General features: G+C 33.7%; 1 protein-coding gene across 4 annotated transcripts in view; it reads right to left on the bottom strand.

Moving 5' to 3' along the window:
• Nucleotides 1–19,525, bottom strand: part of YTHDC2 (YTH N6-methyladenosine RNA binding protein C2) — an 80,863-nt gene that overhangs the window by 36,408 nt on the left and 24,930 nt on the right. For all 4 annotated transcript variants that reach the window (XR_008679982.2, XM_019028385.4, XM_031011437.3 and 1 more), the window contains 10 exons: nucleotides 18,688–18,795; nucleotides 16,746–16,894; nucleotides 15,354–15,489; nucleotides 9,554–9,680; nucleotides 9,204–9,269; nucleotides 4,869–5,047; nucleotides 4,542–4,638; nucleotides 4,374–4,461; nucleotides 4,206–4,286; nucleotides 2,091–2,173 (listed from right to left, as the gene is read on the bottom strand). Coding sequence is in view for 3 of the 4 variants with exons in the window: in XM_019028385.4 (XP_018883930.1) it covers nucleotides 2,091–2,173; nucleotides 4,206–4,286; nucleotides 4,374–4,461; nucleotides 4,542–4,638; nucleotides 4,869–5,047; nucleotides 9,204–9,269; nucleotides 9,554–9,680; nucleotides 15,354–15,489; nucleotides 16,746–16,894; nucleotides 18,688–18,795 (1,114 nt within the window). In the remaining variant the exon portion in view is untranslated. The remainder of the gene's footprint in view (nucleotides 1–2,090; nucleotides 2,174–4,205; nucleotides 4,287–4,373; nucleotides 4,462–4,541; nucleotides 4,639–4,868; nucleotides 5,048–9,203; nucleotides 9,270–9,553; nucleotides 9,681–15,353; nucleotides 15,490–16,745; nucleotides 16,895–18,687; nucleotides 18,796–19,525) is intronic.

Raw genomic sequence — 19,525 nt, 5'->3', positions numbered from 1 at the left:
TATTCTCTAAACTAAATTCTATGCAAACATCCTCCCTATTCACTCTTGCCTTTAGGCAAATAAGTATACCTGGTTATACTTTCCCTCTGCCTTTTAGAAATGCCTTTCCATAGGCATTTAGAAATGCCCCCCCCCCTTTATTCACAATTGTCTCAGATTCAATCTTAACAACTCTGGAAACATCCAGTTGTAGCACAAATAACACTGTATTAAAATTGCTTAATTTACTGGACTCCCACATGGACTGCAACATTTGCCCTACCTCCAGCTTTACCTATCAGGCTATGGTTTCTTTATCATTGTATCAGTAACATGTGCACAGGGAAGACTTTTGATAAACATTTGTTGAAAAATGGCAATGAAAATTTTTGCAGTTCTGGCCTTCGTCTCCAATAATATACTATTTGTTATTTTATTTTTTTTGAGACAGTGTCTGGCTCTGTCGCTCCAGCTGGAGTAGAGTGGTATGATCACAGCTCACAGCAGCTGCAGCCTCGACCTCCTAGGATCAAATGATCCTCCCACCTTAGCCTCCCAAGTAGCTAGGCCCACAGGCCTGTGCCACCCCACCTAGCTGATTTTTTAATTTTTTGTAGAGACAAGGTCTCACTATGATGCCCAGGCTAGTCTCAGACTCTTAGACTCAAGTGATCCTTCCACCTCAGGCTCCCAAAGCGCTGGGATTACAAGCATAAGCCACTACACCCAGCCTTACCCACAATAATATACTATTAATAGCATGGACGTCCAGCTTAATGTATCAAGCCACTATTGGTCATAAGAAAACAACTGACATAACAACAACAAAGCCCTCATGGGCATTCTATGAAGTTACAAGGTAAAGAAATAATGCATATGAGTCTTCAGTATATGAGGCATTCTTTGAAAGTCAGCATTTCATGTTTTCTTGCTAATTATAATAAAATGCAAGATAAATATTTACTGAAAATGATACTTTTTAATGTTATCTTTTGAAAATTAAAAACTAACCCAAACACTTAGTAAAATAACCAAATTACAAAAAAAAATAAAATTGTCTCCTTACTCCAAGAGCCCCACAAATCCTCCTTCTCAGAGTGAATAACCATTCATTGTTTTTTAATGTTTCTCCCAGACTTCTCGATGCATTTGTGTCAAAATACATACACAAACACACATATATTTTTCTTACCACAGAAGACTACTAGGTGCATGTTCTGTATCCTTTCAATTAACAATGCATCCTGAAACTCATTCCACATAAGAACACACAGATCTACAGTTTTCCTTTTAACAGCTACCTAGAAAGCCACTGTGTGGCTATAATTTATTTAATCACTTCAGTATTGATGGACATCACACTGTTCCCAGACTTTACATTATTATAAACAATGCTTCAAAGAACAGTCTTAAACATACATCTTTGCACACGTGTGCAAGCATACTCAGGATAAATTATGACAAGTGGAATCTATGGTCAAAGAGTAGATTTGGATAAATAGTTTCAAATTGCACTCTGGAGAAGTCACACCAATCTATACTCCCATCAGTAAAATATGAAAGACTATTGATCCATGTTTTTCCTCTATGTTGTACATACTGTTAAACATTTTCATCAATGCCCATCTGAGAGTCAAAAAATAATATCTCATTAATTTGCATTTATTTAGATACATATTAGGTAGTATATATGTGAGGTTAATGTATTAGTAGGACATGCATATTTTTTATTTTGATAAATTGCCTATTTGTGCCCTTTATCCATTTTAATTGGATTATTGGCCTTTAGTTGATTTCAAAGAGCTTTTTTATATAATAAGGAAATTAGCTCTTTGTCCTACATTGCATATGTTTAGAATTTTTGGTTTTGTTTTTTAAGCTTCTTACATCCGAATGTACATTTAACTAGGCAAAAGTTTTTAATTTTAACATAACCTACATTCAACTTTTAAGGAAGTATCAAAATGGCTTGCTTTGCAAAAATAATATAAAAATTTTAACATTAGAACTATTATTTTATTGAACATGGAATATATGATAAATGTGTAATGCATATAAAAATGTTTCCATTTTACAGGCAATTGAATGAATATACATTAAATATACATTACCTGCCTTTCCGCTGTATGGCACTAGCTTTGGAAATCCATACCATTTTTAACATTGTAACAAAATTCAGAGCATCAAAGGATTTCTGTAATATTTAAACCATCTTTATGTTAGAATATAAAAGGTATTTAACAGGTAATAGCAAGAATGTTATCAACATACTTTAACATGCCAAAAGTTTAATTCAAAGTCCTCTCTTGATTAAATAATTAAAACAGCAGTACTGATTTTTAATAAACCCTGATTTTCTGGTTACAAACACACTAAGAAAAAAGGATTTAAAAACTAAACTCAGAAGAGCATGAAACTTCTCCATTCTGTGCTCTGCTGAGCTATTTGTTGCTCTCTGCCACAGCTGGATAATGGCAGCCAGTTCTCATAAGACATCAAGATTGGAGAGAACGGATCTATTCCCTTGATGTCATTTTCCTATCAGATTTGCATCATTGTGCAGAATAAGATCAAGGAAAGACATTTTCTGAAATACTTTTCAGGTACCTAACCTTGTGGAGTAAGAATAACAATCAATAATCTTATCCCAAGGAGAAATATTTTTAACCACTTCCACTTTACTTCCTGCTGAGCTACTAACAAAGTTAGCCTTTCCCGAACGTTACAATGAAGAAAGTAAAAAAGAACCATTGTTATCCACATACTTATTCAAATAACCTACAGTGAAAATTTATTGTAGAGAAATATTTTAAAGAAATACAAGCCTAACTAGAACATGTATTTCAGTCACTCGGTACTTATACTTTCCCTTTCATAAAATAACTGCATAGAGCAAATAAAAATGTTTGCATAATAGTTTATAAAATTTTTAGAAAACAGCTTATTTGGTTTTTAATATGACATTACATTTGTCAATTTTGTATGTTAAATAACTTTTGACACTACCCATGTTTTAAATTTCAGTTACTTAATAAATAAACAACACCTAAAGGAACTTTCTAAAATATTCAAAACCCACTTTATCCACTTTAGGTAATTTTAGGGCAATAAAATCTGAATTTTCATTGGCTCACCATTAAGATTTTTAGTGATAATACTCATTAATGTACTATTATAAAACATAAAATTTATCCCACCTTTATTCAATTATAAAGCATATGGCCAATTTTTATAATAAAATTTTATTTTCTATAAAATATTCCTTAAAATTACATTGAAAACATAAGGCAATTACTTTTTTCACATTAAAAATGATCATTTATATCCACTAAATAGACATAATTTGCTTTCCACACATGAATAATATGTCTTCCCTTGAAAAATCAATTATCTTTACCACTTTCATTTTTTCAGCGAATGTTATCTACCAAAAGTTAGGGACACGGACAACTGCTGGGCATTCCAGTACTAAAAGGAAATAAATGGCTTTTTTTTTTTTTTATAACAAAGGTTGGCTAACTGTTTTTGAAAAGGACTTTCAAATAGTAAATATTTTAGGCTTTGAGAGGGTCTCTGTTACAAATACTCCAATCTGCCTTGCAGTGTGAAGGCAGCAACCATAGAGAAAAGGTAAAAGTAGACTAGCTGAGTTCCAATGAAACTTTTTTTTTTACAAAAGCAAGTGTTAAGTCCAATTTAGCTGCTGGTTATCCCATGGTTTATCTATTTCTTTGCTTTCTTTCAGCATGGTTCTCTTGAACTGAGTATCTTTTGAACACCTGCTATAGGTGAGGCACTAAAGATTTAACAGTGAACAAGGACATAATCCATGTCCATATGTAGAAGGAAAACATAAAAAATATGTAATCAAATTCCCATACTGTGTGACAACATTTTCACTATAACTAACCAAACTCTTTACTTTCTTCCTAGTATTTGGTGAGCAGAGCTACATTTTTGTATACTTTGTTAAAATAACAAAAATTGATTCTATATACTGAATTATTTAAGGCAGAATATTTAGTAAAATCAATATTTAGTATGTTAAATTTATCTAGAACCAGACATTTTTCGTAAATTCTGCTTATAAAAGCATGTGCTGGTCCAAGCTGTCTTGAGTAGAGGTAAAATTAAAAGAAAAATAACTAAATAATAAATAAAAGTATTTGTTGAAGTAGAACTTAATCTTCTTCATTTAAGTAAAACTACAACTTACCCATACATACCTCTTTCACCTTACCAGAATCAATAACAAAGACAACATCATTGACTGTGATGCTGGTTTCAGCAATATTGGTGGAAAGAATCTGCAACAAGATATTACTTTAAAGTTAATACAAAAACAGAAAAAATAACTAATAAAAGTATTAAAAAGAAGATTTTATGAAGCTTACTATTTTTCGAACACCTGCAGGTGGGTTTTTTAATACTTTCTTTTGATCGGATGTTTGCATATTTGAATGAAGCATAAAGACTTGGTATCTGCAGACAATTGAAAGAGAAAATATACTATAAGACCTGTCTGCTATTTTAAGCAACAGATATAAGGCTTTAGCCCTTACCTATGTGTATTGTCAGCAAACCGCTTGTCATCAAACAGGATGCGATCTCTCAGTCCAACAATTTCGTCATATCCAGGCAGAAAAATTAGTACTGCACCTTGGAGAAGAATGACTTTTTAATATTAAATCTCATTGTGAATCAGAGGCAATCAACAGAATTATAAAAATCTGTATCACATGTTTTCAAGTACTGGTAAACTATCATAAGATGACAGGAGATTATTCACTTACTACTATCAGTGCAATTATATAAAAATTTGTACACTTAAAATATTAATTCTTAAAGTATATATTTTGCTCCAGTTCTTTTAGACAACACGTATTTACCAGCATCACAACTATGGCAGATATTGTATAGAAGATGCATGATCAAATCCAAGTCTACTTTTTCATCATCAAAACTATGATGATAAGCTTTCAAGAGCTCTCTGTCTTCAGCACTGAGGTCACTTCCATTTGTTTGAACCAGAGAACTTTCATCTAGATTTCCAAATTCCAGTGAAGCACTAAAAAAAAAAAAAAAAAAAAAAGACAAAGTCAATTTCCATTAACAAAAGTAATCCTTATGTCCTTCAAATTTCCAATATTCCCTAAGAAAGGTAAGGTAAGTGACACTTAATGTCCTAGCTATAATATGATTCATGTTTTGATTTCAAGCACATTATTCAAAGTAAAATTTGGCAATGAATGCTTTTAGAAAAGCACAATCTGAAGGCATTTCTCCAAAGTAAATATACAAATGGCCTATAACCACATGAAAAGATGTTCAACATCATTAGCTATCAGGGAAATGCAAATCAAAACCACAATGAAATACCACTTCACACCCACTAGGATGACTACAATCAAAAAGACAGACAATAACAAGTTTTGGAGAGGGTGTGGAGAAATTTAAACCCTCATGCATTGCTGGTGGAAATGTAAAATGGTAAAGCTGCTTTGGAAAACAATGTGGCAGTTCTTCAAAAGGTTAAACAGAGAGTTACCATATGCCCCAGCAATTCCACTCCTAGGTGTATATATAAGAGAAATGGAAAAAATATATCCACATAAAAATTTGTACACAAATATTCATACCAGTATTATTCATAGTCAGAAAGTGGAAACAACCTAAGTGTTCATCAATTGACAAATATACAAACAAACCTTGGTATATCCATAGAATATGTATTAGTCATAAAAATAGTGCTACAACATGGATATTTTATGCTAACTGAAAAAAGCCAATCACAAAAACCACATATCACATGATTTCATTTATATAAAATGTCCAAAATAGACAAATCTACAGAAACTGGAAGTAGATTAGTGGTTGGTCTAAAGCTGGAGGAGGCCTAGGAGAGTTGGGGCGGAATAGGGAGAGATACCTAATGGGTACAAGTTTCTTTTTGTGGTGATGAAACTGTTCTAAAATTGATTGTGGTGATGATTGCATAAGTCTGTGAACATATGAAAAACCATTGAATTGGTCACCTAAATGGGTGAATTATATGGTATATTAATTATATCTCAATAAAACTGTTAACCACAAACTTTCAGCTATCATTTATATTTTCTTAATAGGTTGTATCTAATTGCTTACTATTATAAACAATATTCTGATGTATAGTTCACATTTTTAAAAAACTCAATAGGTACCAACTTAACATGACTGTTAATTAGAAAATTCTATACTAAAAGCAAGTTGATTATGCTATTTTCCAAAAGCAAGAATCAACATAAATTACTGAAATAAATGCCTTGCTTCTTCATCTTATATGTAAAAATGTAAACTACTGCTATCACTAGCAATTATCAACAGAATTTCTAGGAAGTTCAAATAAATCCAATCTCTCTTAAAGAATTTAGCAGAAAAATAACATAAGACTGTTTTCAATGGGAAAAATATTAAACTTCTACAACTTAATAACTGGCTCTTGTAAATGTTTTGTTATACTTTAAGTTCTGGGATACATGTGCACAAGGTGCAGGTTTGTTACATAGGTATACACGTGCCATGGTAGTTTGCTGCACCCATCAACCCTTCATTTACATTAGGTATTTCTCCTAATGCTACCCCTCCCCTATCCCCCAACCCCTCAAGAGGCCCTGGTGTGTGATGTTCCCTTCCCTGTGTCCATGTGTTCTCAGCTCTTATAAATTTTAAGATCTACTTTAAAACACTGTAAGTTTATTGTTTTTTAATTTTTAATACATAAATGAAGAAGACATTATATTCTGTTTAAAGCTATAACTTTTAGATATAAATTATCAATAATCCAGTAAACATAATAATATATTCAATTTTAAATACCTGAAATTTATAATTGATAATATCATGATCTATCAAATAAAAAGAAAGCCCAGTTAGCCAGGATAATTAAAATATTATCCAGATAAACGCTTTACCTGGTAACCTGTAGTATCTAGTCAGCTTTACTTAACACCATAAGAATGTCTGGAACATTCAAAGTGTTAACAATAAAAGGACTGCAAGTTCTGGGTGCTATTATTGAAATGACAACTAAACCTACCATATCAGAAATAGCATTTAAACCTACCAAGAATTTTGAGACTCAATGTCACAACTAATTTCAAATGTCTGAGACTACATTTCCAATTTTACATCTATAAAATTAAGTACAAAAACCCAGGTCAAATAAAACATTTTATATGCTCTTGAATAACAGATATTTTAATATATTTTAACTTCAGGCTCCATTGTTTTCTTTTTTGAGTCTCTGAAGGTTGAAAACAGAAGCTTTGAATGTATTATAAAATATATATTCAAAATTTTCTTTAAATATCTAATCTGAAAGCTTCATAATTTATTTAAATATCTAATGTAAATTTAGCTAAAATTTCTATCTAAAAGACAATTAATTCGATTGGTTTTACAGGATTCCCTTGTGATTTTTCTTTTTTTGCTAAATCAAAGCAATACATATACATAGTGGTAATAAATGGTTTTATAGAAGTTATAACAAAAACTCCTAGTCACACTGCTTAGGACTATTCTATTGTTTTAGCCATTCCTTTTTAGTATGTGCTGTCATATTTCTAAGCAACATTCATTTTCTGCTATTTATTGTTTTAACAACGTAGTCATTATCTGCGAACCTCCAACTAATGAAAAATGAGGTTACCACTTCCACTTCCCTACACTTTCCACCCACACCAGTTCTTACAATTTTTGTTAAATCTTCATTCAGCCCTTACTTTACTATGACTGGTAAACATTTACTGCTTAGCCTAATAATATACTATGATTATACCTCCTTTCTTATGTAACTTTTCGTTTTTCCTAGAGTAACAACTGTCTAATTTTTATTTGCTTAGTTTTCTGTGATCTGATAGTAGTTCTTCCCAAATTATCTAACAGATTCATAAAGCTTTTTAATATGATTGAGAATGCCAGGTAAATTTTTCCCCCACAGAGACCTCCCTCTAGAGCCCCACATCTTCTGTTCCTATGTGATCAGGCCTACTAGACACAGGTGTCATCAAAACAATCCTCTGTACCAGCATCCTGAGCATTCCTTTCACCTATCCCCTGTGCTGTACCTGCCCGGTTTTACCCATTTTTTTTTCTCCCCCATTTTTGTTTTTCTTTTTACTTCTTTTTTGTGAAGCACATTCTCCAACAGTTTCCTAATAAAGGAGTACATAGGAAGCAAATTTTCTTATGTTTTTTCTACAATTTTCCTGCTCTGAAAGCAATTTTCTAAACTTTATCTTGTAACTCTTCTTTTTTTCTGCTATCATATTTTTAATTTACAAGAATTATTTATTCATTCATTCAACAAACATTCACTGCACATCTACTACATCTAGTTGCTGTTCTTGAACAAGCAGACAATAAGCTTACTACATTCTGGTAGGGAGAAGAGATAGACAATAAACCAATAGAACAGTGAACAAGTAAATTACACAGTGTATCAGAGGGTGGTAGGGCTTCTGGAGAAAAAAAGAATACGTAGAACAGGTTAAAGAGGATGGACATTGCGTGGTGGGTAGATTGTAATATCAGACACGGCAAATTTGGGTAGGCCTCATGAAGACAAAATCTGAACAAAGATTTGTGTTCTGTTCCTTTTTGATAGCACACTTTTTATTTCATGAATGCAATATCTTTTATTATAGTTTTGTATTCTAAGTTTTCTCTTTGATAACTAATTTTTTTTTTACTGCTTCACTCAAAGGCCACTGAATGAGCCTCTAAGGAGTTCCAAAGCTAAAATGAGTGTTTCTCATTGGCACTGTGAGTTTTCTTAGTTCTGCTAAGTCAATCAATCAGCTATCTATCATCCCAAAATTAACATCTTCTATCAGTTGCCCTGTCCTCTTCCATTCTCTTTGACTTTGGTTTACACCTTTTAAATTTCTTTATATTGCTTCATTGCCATTTTAGTGAGGTTTTGAGAAATGTAAAAGGTTTGAGAAAATGCAGAGATACTTATGTTGTATCTACCATGTTTAATTGGAAATCCCTCTACTGATTTCTTAAAATAAGACAAATATTATACCATGGTAGATCAGACAGCAAATTTCCTCAGAATCACAAAAAAAAAATCTCTGGATAAAAGACTATAAATGGTCTACATTTGAATAGTCCATAATTTATATGGTGAAGCTCTTTTTTAAAAGACGGTAGAATTAATTTAAAATAGTATAAAGTTTTACCTGTAAGATTCTAGAAGATCCACAATTTCAGTCTGCCCAAAGTGTTTAGCCCAATCCAATGCCATCCTGCCAAAATTCAAAGGATATATAAGATGTCATCAAAATTGTAAAACTAGTTCATGACGAGCCTGGGCAACATCAAGACCCTGTCTTTTCAAAAAAATTTTTAAATAAAAAATAAGATAAATTATAGTTAAAAAACAAGTCATTCAAAATTATTAACCCATTAAAACAGAAATTCACCAGCAATTATTACACAATAGTTTTTAATATAAAGAAAAACAGAAATCTAAAAAAGATACGTATAGCTATACAAAGATATATGAAGAATCAATGTAGTTTAAAATTACCAGCCATTTGATGCTTTACTATGGACATTGGCTCCCATACTGATTAACTGTTCTACTTGACTTGCAAAGCCACGTCCTGCAGCAACCATCAGAGCTGTTGCACTGGTTTCACTATGTCTGTAATCAACTAAAAAAAGGAAAAGATAAATAAAACTTAAATTTCCAAACTACTTCAAACCATTTTCATTCTTTAAAAAATTTGAAATAGCAGAACTGAGTTTCAGGATAATTAGCCTGAGAGTTGCTCCTTAACTACATAATGACAGCACTACATAACCCTTAACTTAGATCACTTACAGCAATCTGTTTTGATATGTCTAGTGTAAATCGAATAAAGACTGTCGGTTGGAAGGTAGGAGAAGGAAAGATCGATGTTAAACTGTTTTAAGCTCATCTATATTATTTCAACAGAAAAGGAAAGCTATTAACTTGCATAACCTTAAACAATCTTCCTAAATCTAGATATTACCTTGTTCACCAAATGACAAGACATAATTAAATAATTTAAAAGTTAATTTTCATCAGTAACTAGTAATGAATACTTAAAAGCTTCAAATGCAAAGTTTGAGACAATGTTTTGTTGTTATTTTACTTTGCTTTTAATCCCCCATTCAAGGCTATTTGATAAGACACTTAATGGGATTAACACTGACAGAAAGTTTATTTCCCATAAAACCCTTACATTAGAAAAATAATTAAAGTTCTATTGAAGTTTCTTCCTAGAATATATTTCTCAAGCAATTCAATATAATTGCTTAGCATTAATTTGCTTAAATTACAAAACTGGTAATTTCAGAAAGGTTTAATTTAAAAAACCCTCAATAGTAAAATTTAAGATAACTACAAAAGGAAAATTGTAATCTTTCATATACAGTATGTATACCCAATTATCTTCTATTTAATAAACACTCTGAAACATGGTATCGATTATCAATATAAATCAGTGTTCTTTTAAAGTGAGGCAGAGACAAGAAAATTGCCTCAGGCTTTCTTTTTAAGACTATTTTTTTAGAACAAGTTTTAGATTCACAGCAAAACTGAGAGGAAAATAAAAGTATATCCCATATGTCCCTTGCCTCACACATGCATAGCCTCCCCCATTATCAACATCCCCCACCAGAGTGGAACATTTTTTACAACTGATGAACTTGCACTGACACATCAACCAAAGTCCATAGTTTACATTAGGATTCACTCTTGGTTTTGTGCATTTTATGGATTTGGACAAATATATAATGGCATGTATTTTTATTTTGCTTTGGGGTTTGTTTTTGGGGGTGGGTTTGTTGTTGTTGTTTCTGCTTTGTATTTTTAAAAGCACAGATAGCCATACCTTACTCAGAGATTCAGATTCAATAAGTCTGGGATGGTCAGGCATTTTAAAAGATCAATTTATTTTGATTTGTACTCATTGTATGCAAATTACTTCTTCAACTGAATATTCAATTCATGGCCTTGGAGAACAGCATCAAACTGTGTGCATTTTGAGCAGAAGGGTATGAAAAAATGTGAAACATTTAAAACATTTTTAACACTCCTCCCTTCAAGAGGTGGAGCCTAATTCCCTTCTCCCTGAATATAAACTGGACTAAGTGACTCATTCTAATGAACAGAATAACGTGAAAGAGGTGGTATGCAAGTCTGGGAACTAGGTCATAAAAAGTAACTACAACTTCCTCCTGCTCTTTTTCTTTCTCTCTTGAATCACTCTCAGAGAAGCCAGCTGCACCTCACAGGTAGAATAAGGCAGCCCTATTGAGAAGGACAGTTGACAAGAACTCATGGCTATTCTGCCAACAGCCAGCAACAAACTGAGGACTCTTGCCAAAAGCTATGTAAGTGAGGCTTCTTGAAAGCAGACTCTCCAGCCCCAAAAACCTTCAGATGAATGCAGTCCCTACCAACAGTTTAACCGCAACCTCATGAGAGACTTGGAGCCAGACCACTCAGCTAAACCACTCCCAGATTCTTGACTCTCAGAAACTATATGAGATAATAAATGTTTCAGGCTTCTAAGTGTTAGAATCATTTGTAATGCAGCAACAGATACAGTAAGTATGACAGAGAATGTCAAGTCTTAACTGATTATTAGCTGCTTCTACATGATCATGGGGAAAATGATGATACTAAAAAGAAATCTATGAAGCCCAGAGTTTCCTAAATCATATGACATATTTTCAGTTCTGGTGCAAATTGAGGGTTGAGATTTTAGAAATGAAACAAAAAGATGAGAAGTGAATGATTCAGCTACTGTAACATTTTAGTTTTCCTCACATGGCTTAAAAGATTAGAATACTGGACTCTGGGAAATGTACAAACTGTACATAAGAGCAGAGGAGAGACCTGAGTCTACACAGGATGACCATAATCAAATTAACAGTCTAGTATTCACTAAAGAAATATCAGGAAGAAAGCTAAGGATAATACTTAAATACTTAAAATGCATCATAAATATTTTAAAGTCACTGTTTTCAGAATTTAAATTCCTTAACTTTCAAGTAAGATTGCTGAACTCTTCAGAGTAAATATTTTTTAAAATAATGGGAAAAGAAAGAACGCAAGAAAACTGCAGATGAACAAATTCTACACTTTCAAATCCAAAAAGTTACTTTTAAAAATGGAGATCAATTATTTTTCAAAAAATCAATAATGAGGGCCAAGCACAGTGGCTCATGTCTGTAAGTAATCCCAGCACTTTCGGAGGCAAAGGTGGGCAGGTCGCTTGAGCCCAGAAGTTCAAAACCAGCCTGGCCAGCTCTTCAACAAAAGAAGAGAAACAGGTTTTGCAGAAGAGATGAAGTATTCAGTTTGGGGCATATTAGAAATATCTAAATCCAAAGCTCTGGAGGCTGAGGTGGGAGAATCACCTGAGCCCAGAAGTCAAGGCTGCAGTGAGCCACAATAGCGCCACTGCACTCCAGCCTGGGTGACAAAGTGAGACCCTGTTTCAAAACAAAACAAAACAAAACAGAAAAGAATAATGAGCTTTAAAAAATAAATCAATAGGAGACAACATACATTTACAAAGAGAAAAAAAAGTCAAAAAACCCTCACTTATTTTTTTAAGAAGTTAGACTAGAAGATGTGTAGGATTATAACTGCTTGAACAACCACACCCAAATATTGACCTAAAGTCCCTTGCAGCATACCACATGCTTGGTAATTGACCCAGACACCTCAAATTAACAAACAGAGAAAGCTTATTAATGCAATAGATAACAATTAGAATTTTTAAAAAAATTGTTAAGCAGAAACAACGGGCCAAATCTAACTTTAAGATAAAATTTATAATGAATAAACAGAATATCTCAAGCTCAAAAAAATTCAAAACAAGTACATGATGATTAAATAATTTAATTCAATAAAATCGTAAGTTTAAAAAAAGAACTAAAAATTTCAAAAACAATATGAATCAATATGACAATCGGGTTGGCTGAATTAATATCAGTAAAGAGTAGAAGGTTTTAGGCTAAGATGGTTACTAAGAGATTAACACTCAGAACTGGATACTATGCTTTTCAAAAGGGATAAAACATATCCAGAGAAGGCAGACCAGGGAAGGAGGGGACCAGATATCATGTTATATTAAAGAACAGTTGAAGTAATAGGTACAGTCAGCCCAAAAAAACAAAAAATTTAGAAGAAAAAGAATAATCATCTTCATATACCTAGAAGTCTGTCAGGCATAAATACATATGATCACTCCAGAAGCAGAAAAAGGGAGATGCTATGTAGTTAGATTTCACATCAACATACTAAAAAGTTAACTACTAAAACAATTCAAATTCAAAAGAAAGGTAGTGAACCTCCTGTCACTAAACATGTTCCAACAGATTATCATGTGGTAAAGATGCTTAAAAGTAATATCATTATTTGGGCTGGGTGTGGTGGCTCATGCCTGTAATTCTAGCACTTTGGGAGGCTGAGGCAGGCGGATCACAAGGTCAAGAGATTGAGACCATCCTGGCCAACACGGTGAAACTCCATCTCTACTAAAAATACAAAAAAATTAGCTGGGCATGGTGACGCACACCTGTAGTCCCAGCTACTCAGGAGGCTGAGCCAGAAGAATCACTTGAACCCGGGAGGCAGAGGTTGCAGTGAGTCAAGATCACACCACTGCACTCCAGCCTGATGACAGAGAGAGACTTTGTCTCAAAAATAACAATAATAATAATATCATTATTCAACAAAGATTTTTCAGCACTTAATAAACGATGAATCTCTGGGGATACAGAGATAAGTAAAACTGACAAAGTTTCTGCCCTCATGTACTTTTCATTCTAGTAGATGAAATAAGTAATGAAAAATAAAAAATACATGACAGGTAATTAAAGTACAATAAAGAATAATAAAGGAGAGTAAGGAAATATCGTGAGAAAATGGTACAATTTTAGTAAGGTGGTCAGAAAAGAGAAGACAATATGTAAGCAGAGACCTAAATAAGTAGGCATTGGGCCATGTGATTACCGGTGGAGATAGTATTCTAGGCATAGGAAACAACAAAACAAAGTCCCAAAGGGAATGTGTTGGCATACATGAAGAATATCAAGGAGATAAGTGTGTCTAGGCACAGTGAACAAGGAGGCAAGTGGCAAAAAATAAGATCAAGGAGGCAGCCAGAGGCCTAATCATGGAAAGGACTTTGATTTTTATCCACAGTGTAATTGGAAGCCTGGGAGAGCTGAGAACAAGCAAGTGGAATGATCCAATTTCCTTTATGAAAGGATCAGTCTTATTTTTCCGCGGAGAACAGACTGCAGTAACATAAAAACAGAAATGGTTAACAGGCTACTGCAATAGTCCAGAAGAGAGGCTAGCTTGGACTAGGGGAGTGAAATGTACAGTAGGGGAAGTGAAAAGTGGTGATATTCAGGATTTATTTTAGAATGCAAAGTAGACAGGATTTGCTAATGAATTATATGTGTAATATGACAGCAGACTTTCTGTATGCTTTGCTGCCTTAGCAACTAGGTGAATGATAGTGACCATTTACTGAAAAGGGAAACACAAGAAAAGTGCAGGTTGAGAGGAAGGTACGTAGGGAGGGGATCAGAAGTTGTTTGAGGAGTATCCAATTTTATTCACCTAACAGACATCCAACTGGAGATAACAAGTGATAAGGTATATTTAAATTAGGGGGTAGGTGAGGTCTGGAGATGTAAAGTTAGGGGTCATTTAAAATAGATATTTAAAGCAACGACTATTTGAGATCCACTTAAGGATTAAGTATAAATAGAATTAAGGTCTTAAGGATTGAGACCTAGGAGACTTCATATTTACAGGTCAGAAAAAAAGAAAAAGATCTTGCCAAGAAAACCAAGAAGTTAGAGCCAGGGAAATATGAAGAAAATAAGCCAAGTATGAAATACTGGAAGTTAACTGAGTAAAATATTTCAAGAAGAAAGTAATCAATAATAATTACAATAATAATGCTGAGGGCTTTAGGTGAAAGAATAAATACTTGACATCTAAATCCTTTCCAAGGAAGGGAAAGGCAAGAGTATATACACAACACATACACATAGCAGCATTTTTGCACATAATTGTCATGTAATCACACAGCTCTTCAAACTGCAATGGAGACATTAGCTTAAGAATCTGATTTAACACAATATTTATTTCTACTACGCTGTGCTAGCAAGAAGATCCTGATTTGTGCATTTGAAATAAAATAAATACTTCTAAAAAATAAAATTTTTGGTTGTGCAATTATTGGTAGTACATACGTTTTGCATTAAACTATACTTCCACCATAAATAACTGCAAGGGTAATTTTTTAAAATTAAAATAAACTTACCACTAACATTTTCAGTTAAAATGAGATGAAAGACCTGAGCAAAGGCATCAATATCTTTATGTAGCCATATATCAGAAAGGCAAGCATCCATTTCCTTTATTAACCATGGTTCAAGGCAATTCACATCTTTTTCAGTCTACAAAAAACAGTAAAAATCATAAATTATCATAAATTACCTAACAATGTAACATTTGCTTGCAAAGAACATAAGATGGCCACAATGGCCATCAGGACTACTAATCCTATGATAATATAGCAAAGGCTTTGACATAAAAAATTTCTCCTTTCATCACAAACATTATCACTCACAACACAGTATCTAGTCCTTATACTCAACTTTTATCTGAGAATGAGTTTGTCAACAAAGGACTATGATCTAGTCACAATGTTAATTGTCCTTCCAATATGATGTTGTTAAATGCACATACAGATCAGTAGTTCTCTCTCCCAACTGCACATGAAGGGAAGTATCACCTGGAGCTTTTTAATACTGATGCCAGGTCCCACCCCAGAGCAAGTGCATCAGAACCTCTTGTTGGTAGGGTGCTAGATTCCATAGGGCTTTAAAAGCTCCTCAGGTGACAGAATATACAGCCAGTCTTAAGAACCACAAATATACATGGTCAAAATGCTGTTCCATGACCCAAATAAGTTTATACTATATGTTTTTTTATATAGCATTTGTTATAATCCTATAAACATATAGGATACATATCATTATATATATAGTATATTTAGTGTGCATATCTATAAAGATGTTAAATAACAATTTTTATTACCAATTTTTAAATATTCTTTAAAAGTATTTTTAAAAACTCATGTACAGTTCATTTGGATACATTACAACTTTAAACACTAGTAGAAAACTGCAAACATATCTGCATTACATACTATCACATGCTCAAAAAAAGGGTAAATTATTTTTTTAAAGAGTAGAAAGTTGCTCTGAAAAATTGGTTGTGGTCTAAAATAAACCAAGAGAATTACCATTCAATTATGCAGTAAAAAATTACAATCTCTTGGCTGGGTGCAGTGGCTCACTCCTGTAATCCCAGCACTTTGGGAGGCCGAGGCGGGTGGATCACGAGATCAGGAGATCAAGACCACCCTGACTAACACAGTGAAATCCCGTCTCTACTAAAAATACAAAAATTTAGCTGGACATGGTGGCGGGCGCCTGTAGTCCCAGCTACTTGGGAGGCTGAGGCAGGAGAATGGCGTGAACCCAGAACGCGGAGCTTGCAGTGAGCCGAGATCACGCCACTGCACTCCAGCCTGGGCCACAGAGCCAGACTCCGTCTCAAAAAGAAAAAAAATTATAAGCTCCTAAAACGTTCTTTAACCTACACAATTTTCACACAAAATATCAGTGGGAAACCAGGGAGGTCATACCAGCTGACTGAAGACAGCATCACCACCATCATCCAGTAAGTCATACTCATCAGTCACATTTAGAACAGTTCTCTGCCTCTGAGATTCAGACTTGAAACTATTTTCTTGAGCTGAGTACCATTCTGTAAGTGTGGTTTGTTGTTTCTCTTCTAAATTAATTATCAAAGAAAGAATATGTAGACAAATCATTTCCTTTTTGAAATGTATTCCTTTGTTTAAATAAATTATGTGAATCTGGTATCTCTTAAAAGTCGGTCTTATTCTGTAGTTGCTTTTAAAAAGTATATTAAGAATATTCAATAAAAAATGTGTTATGCTGAAACAAAAAGACACATGAAACTGCTTGAAAACTTCATTGATATGGTTAGGCTTTATGTCTCCACCCACATCTCATCTTGAATTATAATCCGCAGGTGTTGAGGGAAAGACCTGGTGGGAGGTGATTGGATCATGGGGGCAGTTTCCCCCATGCTGTTCTCATGATAGTGAGTGAGTTCTCATGAGATCTGATGGTTTTATAAGCATCTGGTATTTCCCTTGCTTGCACTTCTCTCTCTTGCTGCCATGTAAAGAAGGTCCTTGCTTCCCCTTTGCCTTCCATCATGACTAAGTTTCCTGAGGCCTCCCCAGCCATGCAGAACTGTGAGTGAATTAAACCTCTTTTCTTTATAAATTTCCAAGTCTCAGGTAGTATCTTTACAGGAGTGTGAAAATGGGCTAATACATTCACGCATTCACCTATTGTTCCATTTCCTACTAATAAGTTTACTTCTAAGTAAGTCCAGAATTAAGAGTATTTTTATCCATGTTATAACTACTGTTTAAATCAATGACCAATATTCATACAGCACTTTGTAGAAAACCATTTGTTGAAGTTCTACCACCATGCTAGTTTTCTGAGATACAGTTATATATAATTTTCATCTTCAAATGTTTCAGCTAGACATGGTGGCTCATGCCTGTAATTCCACTTTAGGAGGCTGCGGCAAGAGGATTGCTTGAGGCCAGGAGTTCAAGACCAGCCTGGGCGATGTAACTAGACTGCGTCTCTACAAAATATTTAAAAAATTAGTTGGGCACAGTGGTCTACATCTCAAGAGGCTGAGGTGGGAGGATCCCTTGAGATCAGGAGGTCGAGGCTGCAGTGAGCCATGATTGCACCAATGCACTCCAGCCTGAGTAATAGAACAAGACCCTGTCTCTAAAAAAAAAATTTTTTTTTAATTTTTTTTTTAAGTTTCAAGATCTAGGAGTTTTACAACTTACATATCAGTAATTAAGTGCTGCCCAAGGAAATCAGCATTGCTGATTACATTTTTCAAGGGGAGAATCCAAAGGAGTTCAGATTTTTGTCCAAGGGCATACAGAATAAACAAGGTATCAAAGCTTGAAGCCAAGTCTTCTATGATGAATAATGAAGTTAAAATTAAGAAAAAGAAATCTGAACCCTAATTCAAAAGCTGAAATATGTCATTACAAGAGAGGTATTAACGGGAAAATAATGCTAAATTCAAAGTATCAATGAAATCCTATAATATCATCAAGATTTGGAAAACTCAACATTTTTATCAAAGTTTGTTATTAATCACATACTACTTTTTTCACTCCCTCCCATTCACTTCCCAGTCCTTCCCTATGAGATATGCTGTGGGCAGCCAGCATATATTCTTCTATCTCCTTAAAAGGTGGCTGAATCTTTGGATACAGACACCTCCTCAACTCTGGCACCCACTTTCAGTTTCACTCCACAGATTATAAGTTCTGGACACAAACCAGAAAGCAAAGGAATATTTGGGACAATATTCCAATATAATGTTAAACAATTATATACAAGAGAAAAACACTTTCAAGTGTCCTTGTACCTCCACGATGTAAGGATGGAGTACTCCAAAGTCATTATCAATAGTAATTTCTTTTATATTTCTTTTATTAAAAAATTTACCTTGCTGTTTTTCCTTTTTATATTTTAACATTTCTTTGTTTGTATATCCAGTTGTTCTTAAAATATCTTCCAGAAACATTTCTTTTACTTCAAATGGTCTTCCCTGTACTAAATAATAAAAAAAAATTAAATACTCAACTTGCATCTTAGAGAAAATTCACATAAAAACATGATAATCCCAAGTTAATGAATCTGAGTATAATATCCAAAAGCAATTTCATAGCTCAAGTGACTCTTATAATATTGTCCTTTAACTATAACTTTGACTTACAAACAACTACTAGACAACTGTTTGTGTGCTTGAGTTTTTTCCTCTAGTGTTTACTACCTACTTATCATGTGTCTGGCATCGATATCATTTGTATTATAAGTAGAAATGGTAAGAGGAAACAGAGCTATTTCCTGTTCCCTGGAGGCAAGCTAGTGGAAGAGACAGAAATCAATCCAAAAATCCAGAATATGAAGGTAAATATAGAGTTGTGAAGAGTCCTGAGATACAAGTACAAGACACCATGACAGTATGTAACGGGGGATTTGACAACATCAAGAAAAGTATCCTCACTAAGAAAATGAGAAACAAGAAGATAAACAAAATAACAAAGCCACATGAAAAGAATAAAAAGTGTATAATGATGATGAAAAACATCATGTGCAAAGTCCCTGTGCTAGAAAGGAGTTTCAAGGACCTAAAGGTGTTTCAAGGAACTAAAAGGCTAACTTACTTGAAAAATGGTGGGAGTGTGGGAATGGAGAGGGATATCGTTCAAGATGAGGTAAGAGGAAAAGATAAGTCTTACTAAGGGTTTATGTCTTTATCCTGAGGTAAAAGTCATTCAAA

The sequence above is a fragment of the Gorilla gorilla genome, chromosome 4 (genome assembly GCF_029281585.2).
Source record: "Gorilla gorilla gorilla isolate KB3781 chromosome 4, NHGRI_mGorGor1-v2.1_pri, whole genome shotgun sequence".
NCBI lineage: Eukaryota > Metazoa > Chordata > Mammalia > Primates > Hominidae > Gorilla > Gorilla gorilla.
This window is presented reverse-complemented; position numbering and strand designations above follow the sequence as displayed.